Consider the following 6,000-nt stretch of genomic DNA (forward strand, 5'->3'; position numbering starts at 1 on the left):
GAAATTTTTCCTATGTTTTAACTGTACCAAATTTTAGGAAATAGTAAGTAAACTATTTCTGTGTCATTATTTACTGATTAAATTCTTTTACTTTTTTCTTTCTAGAATAATATAACTAGTTTTTAAAGTCAAACTGGAGGAACTGGAGATATGGCTCAATAGTAAAAGCACTTGTTGCTCTTCCAGGGGACTCAAGTTCAGTTCCCAGCATCCACACTGGCAGCTCACAACCACTTATAACTCTGGCTCCAGGAGATCCTAGTACCTTCTTCTGGCCTCCACTGGCATCAAAACGTATGTGGTATACACAGACATAAACATATCCACAGATACAAATAAAAATAAATCATTTTAAGCCAAACTATATATAAATGTGCAATGTTATATTATTGCCAGTTTCTACAATGGGATATTTCAAAAATACTATTCATTAAGCTGTTCTACAGAAAAGAACTTATAAAACTCAAACTACAAATATTTGTATAAACTTTGTGTGAAAGATATAAAAAAGCAAAAGAAAATAATATTATTAGCATTTAAATGGTCCATGTTGACTTTTAAATCCTGATATTTCATTGTTTACCTTCCAGTTCATCCAAATGTGAAGGAGTTCCTTGTGTCCTCGGCTGAATATAAGATAATTTAAACCTGGGCACCACAAATGGTACTTCTTTACCATCACATGGTAATTTGGAAAGCAAATAATCCTCATTACAACCGACTTGGGGCTTTACTAAAACAGAAGTCAATGGAGGTATACCGACGGCATTTTGGCTATTTGAGGCTGATGCTTTAAAGTCTCTTTCTGCAGAAACTGCATTAAAAAGAAGAGAAAATCAGAAAGAAATCACAATTATGCATATAGATTATATATAATAATCTAAACCCAGAATGGTTGGAACTTTTTAAAATCACTTTATTATTTTGTTTTATTTTGAGTCAAGGTTTTACTATGTATCTTTAACTGGCTTGGAACTTGCACGGGAGACCACACTTGCCTAGAATTCACAAAGATCTGATAGAATCTGCTGTTTGCTTCTGCTTCTTGAATACTAGGACAACAGTATTTGCCAGCTGGGCCTTTTAAAACTAATTTTAGAAAAACATCCTGATTCAAGCTACTCTTGAGTTCTAACAACCTCTTCTGGAATCTACATTAATCTTGGCCAACCAAGATTTGATCAATTAACGTTACTGCCAAAACACATTATTCTATTAGAACGGGAAAAGAAGTTCTTAAGAGTCATTTCCATAAAAGCTCATTTATGGAAAGCAAAGTTTATTTCACAGTTAAATAAGTAGTGTCTTCAAGTAAAACAAAAAAATCTAGTCATTTTGAAATGCTATAAACAAAGCAATTTTTGTCAATTTTATGGGTAAACCTGAGTCTCAAATACATAATCCTGAGAAGCCAAAAATCTTCAAGTCTATTAAACTTTCCACCAAATCACTAAACAAAATGAATACTGACCAAATATTTATCATATTAGCAACTGCCTCTGCCTGAGTCTCTATAGACTATTTTATCTTTCTCTAAAATATACATAACTGCACAACCTAAGATAAGGTGGAAAGGGACAGCTGATCTTTATGTATGACAATAGTATTATCTGCAGGATGAATAGAAGTACAACTACTATACTACAGGAATTTGTGGAATGTTTTAATATAAAAAAAGAAACCTTTTGCTACAGACTGGATAAAGGTTTAAGTGTATCCCCATGTGTTGATATTTAATCCCTTCTATAAGGGTATTAGCCCACAATCTCCACTGTAAGAAATGTAAAATTCTCTATGGAAACTTAAACCAAATCGTATGTTTAGATGTGGGGCCTTTGGGATTAGTATCCTTTGAGAGGGTAGAGAATCCATGGTTGAGTGATGGTGGCTTTGTAGGAGACAGAGAGAAACAAAGTTACACGTGTTCATTCCCATTTATCTGTCAAGTGATACTCTGCACTGCCTCAGGATACTGCCACCAACAAAACAAACAACATCACCTTTGACCTTCAGAACTGTATGTCAAAATAAACCTCTTATCCAATAATAACAGAGGTACTGTATTATTGGCATCATAAAATAGACTAATATAACTTCATATCCAGATATATACTAAGAAGTTCTATCCTACAAGAACTAAAAGTGCCAGAGAAAAGGTTCTAATCTTAACCCTGGAGTGATAAGTAACTATACAATATAAAAGGAAATAGCTAGACTAAGAATCCTTCATAAATACAAGACTTGATAAAGTTATGAGTTTCTTCTTCAGTGATTGTCTTGGAGTTTTCACATGACCAAATCAACATAAGGAGGAAAGGAAATTATTTCAGCTTATAGCTTGTAGTCCACTATCAAGGGAACTCAGGGCAGAAACTTGAAGGGGAAACTAAAACAGAAGCCAAGAAGAGTGCTGCTTATTGGCTTCCCGAGCCTGATTTCTTATAGCACCCAGGATCACCAGGACTACCCACAGTGAGGTGCCCTCCCCCTACACATACACATCAATAATCCATCAAGAAAATGCATGAAAGGATTGTCTACCAGCAAATCTTGTGGGGGCAATTTCTCAATTAAGGTTCCCCCTTCCCAAATAAATCTAACTTGTGTCAAGTTAACATAAAGTTAGCTAGCACAGTGATCATTTGTTCACAAGGTATTTTTAATGCACTGTACATAAAGTGGAAGTTGTCTTTATTCGCATCAAAATATTTGCCAGAATTTATTGTTCCCCAAGCACACATCTCTCCTTACCTTGACTATATTTCCTTTACCTGCCTATGTCCAACTCTTATATTTTCATACTTCCTTCTTCCCACCATTTGCTAAGTCCTATTCAGACTCCCACAGCAAATGCTATCTTTATAGTGGTGTACAGGGTTGTCTCACGGTTGGATTTAATCAGTCTTTCCACTATACTTCATTCAGGGTCCCTAGGAGTTTCTGAAAGAATGATCTAGTATGCTTTCCCTTTTGGCCTTCCCTTCTAAGTCAGAAGACATTCTTAATTTATTCATGTATTATAAAATGGCAAAGAAGGCACTAAGTGTTTACCAAAATCAAAATAATACTCACACTTGTGCTTTTCCGTTTCACCATAAAAACATCCTCTACAACAACTCTTTATAAATTCTGCTGCCATTACTTTCAATTTCTAATAACTAGAAAACTTCCAATTTTGATATCAACCTATTTGTAAAAAAGAAAGCACAAAATCATCATGGTTAATGCTACTGGCAATATCTAAACAAACCATAGTATGTCTTTCTAATGCATGACCGATCTGAAGAAAAATATTTAAAAGATACAATTTTACTCTTCCATATAATTTTATACAATATTTTATCAGAATTACAATTTATCAGAACAGCATACTTAAAATTATTAAATGAACAATTTCAATGTTACAATTTGAAAATGAAAAATTCCCTTTTCAATATTCTTTTACATCTGATACATCTAGATTTATGTCCAAGCAAAATCTGAAAATATGGCTGTCATAAAAAGTGTGACAGAAAATTTTCACTTCCTCTATATCAATTATTTTGATATCCAAAATCATTTGAAATTGGGACTCAAAAATTATCTTAATATTAAGAATTAAACTAACAGAAAAATATATCTTAAATACTGTATCATTCACACACTCACACACACACACACACACACACACACACAGGTAAGAAAGAGAGCAAGCACACAAATAAGATATATTACAAATGGATTATGTATTATACTTATCAGGAACATAGTACATAAGAATTTTTTGTCCAGTTTCCTACCCTAATTCCAATATGCCGGTTCCCAAGGAACTCTGTTTATTTACAATAATCTAAATTCTAAACATTTTGTGGGAAATTTAAACACACACACAAGAGAACCCACAACAACAAAATCGCCTAAATTAAACAACCTTCAACTCATGGTAAATCTTATTTTATCTCTACCTCTAACTTGCCCTACACTTCCTGCTTACTTTAAAATAAGTTTTAAACATAATTAAATAAAAAATGCTTATATAGTAATCAGTAAAAGATGTGACTTGGGAGTTAACTTTTGAAAAGCTCTAGCTAAAGTATTAAAACATCTGAAATAAATTATAACATTTCTAAGAGGTACTCTTTTAAAGATAATCATAATAGCATTATCATATATAAAAATTTAATATCAAGACATGACAATTTTAATATATTTTATATCTAGTTACACCTATGATTTCTATTTTTTAAGAGTTGCTTTGTTGAATTCAACATAAAATTAAATTGTTGTGCCTTTTCCTGTTAGAAATATTACCACAAGTTCTATGTACTATTGTGTTTGTATTACTCCTATATTTCTCAGTACATATCTGTAAGATATAGGACTACTGGATCATAAAGTACATGTGTAATTCTGCTTTTAGTGCTAAAATTTCTCTGAATTGCTATCATTTTATATTTACAACAGAAGTATATAAAATAACATTTGTTGCCAACAAAATGTTATTCAAATGCTGCTTTTTTGTTAGTATAAAAGAAGTGATTTCCTTTTGATGTTTTAATTTGCATCACTCTTATTAAAAATTATGTTGGGAAGGTCTGGAGTGATGGCTCAGTGGTTAAAAACAATAGCTGGTGTCCATGGCCAATGCTGCAGCAGAGGACCATGTTGATGTCCGTGGTCTGTACTGCCACTGCAGACCATGATGAGGTCCAGGCATATGTTGTTGTCAGAGATTATGTAGGAGTCCATGGTCCATGTTCCACTGACAGTAAAAAACAAGGAAGCTTCTTTTGCCATGGTACTGACAACACAGTTGAGAAAAAGAGACACAGAACTCCTGTATGATAACCCCTAAGCAAATCCTACCCCCACTACCCCAAAAAATAACAGCCTAAAGAAAGCCATAGAAGATAACTCTTAAAATTTGTATAAGGATTCTAACTGTTGGCTTCTGGCAGGGATGCAGGTGGGGATAGACTCAGTCTTCTTTAACAGGCTGACCACCAGGAGTTTGACCATACTCCATTGAGAATAGGGCCAACATAAATTGAACAACTACTTCTTCCTCCTTTTCCTCTTCTTCCTCTTCCTCCTCCTCCTCTTAGCCCTCTTTCTCTTCTTCTTCCTCCTCTTCTCCTTTCTCCATTCTCCCTCCCCCTCCTCCTCCTCTTCATCCTCCTCCTTTTTCTATTTGGAAGGGTGGGCCTGGGAGGACTGAGAAATGAGTGTGATCCAAGTTCATGTTGTGAAATTCCCAAATAATCAACATAAATACTATGAAAAGAGGGGAAAAAAAGAACATTGGCTCTTTCAGAGAAATGGCATTCAATTCCCAACATCCACACAACAAATAATAAGTCTGTAACTCTGACACCCTCTTCTGGCCTTTGCTGCCACTACACTCACATGATACACATACATATATGCTGGCAAAATACCAGTATATATAAAACAGAAATAAATCTTTAAATATGATATTGGTCATCATTTGCCACATAAGCCAAGATTATAGCTATCTACATGAATCCTCTGTGTTCACAAGCTCCCACTTAGTAGTTTTAGGAGATATTTTATGTATTTTAGAGATTAACTCATGTCCATTATATAAGTGAGAAATGTCCTTTTAATCTATCATTTGCTTCTTGATTTGATTACTATGATCTCTTTTATGAAAAAGGGATTTATATAAGTTTGTGATGTAGCTCAGTAGCAGGGTACTTACCTAGCATGTGCAAAATCCAAGATTTGATCCCCTGCAACAAACACCAAATATGCGTATATATCTATACATACAAAAATACTACATACATATATGCAAATTAAGTAACTGTTGTCTAAAATGCTTGAGATCAGAAGTGTTTCAGATTTTGGATCTTGCAATATTTACACAAAAATAATGAGATGCATAGGAAGGAAACCAGATCTAAGTATATTTTTTTCATATACACCTTATGTATCCAAAAGTTATTTTGTACAGGAAACGAAGTTCTGTGGTGTGAAAATTTCTACTTATAGCATTAT

At 33.7% G+C, this 6,000-nt stretch overlaps 1 protein-coding gene across 1 annotated transcript in view; it reads right to left on the reverse strand.

Moving 5' to 3' along the window:
- The window catches only part of Tc2n (tandem C2 domains, nuclear), a 43,932-nt gene extending 40,772 nt beyond the window's left edge, over positions 1-3,160 (reverse strand). Inside the window, exons 1-2 of the mRNA XM_028777310.1 lie at positions 3,073-3,160; positions 584-814 (exon numbers count right to left, since the gene is read on the reverse strand). Of these exons, the coding sequence (XP_028633143.1) occupies positions 584-814; positions 3,073-3,139 (298 nt within the window). The 5' untranslated portion in view covers positions 3,140-3,160. The remainder of the gene's footprint in view (positions 1-583; positions 815-3,072) is intronic.
- Between the last annotated feature and the right edge of the window lie 2,840 nt (positions 3,161-6,000).

This window comes from Grammomys surdaster, unplaced genomic scaffold (genome assembly GCF_004785775.1).
Source record: "Grammomys surdaster isolate TR1022 unplaced genomic scaffold, NIH_TR_1.0 279, whole genome shotgun sequence".
Lineage (NCBI taxonomy): Eukaryota > Metazoa > Chordata > Mammalia > Rodentia > Muridae > Grammomys > Grammomys surdaster.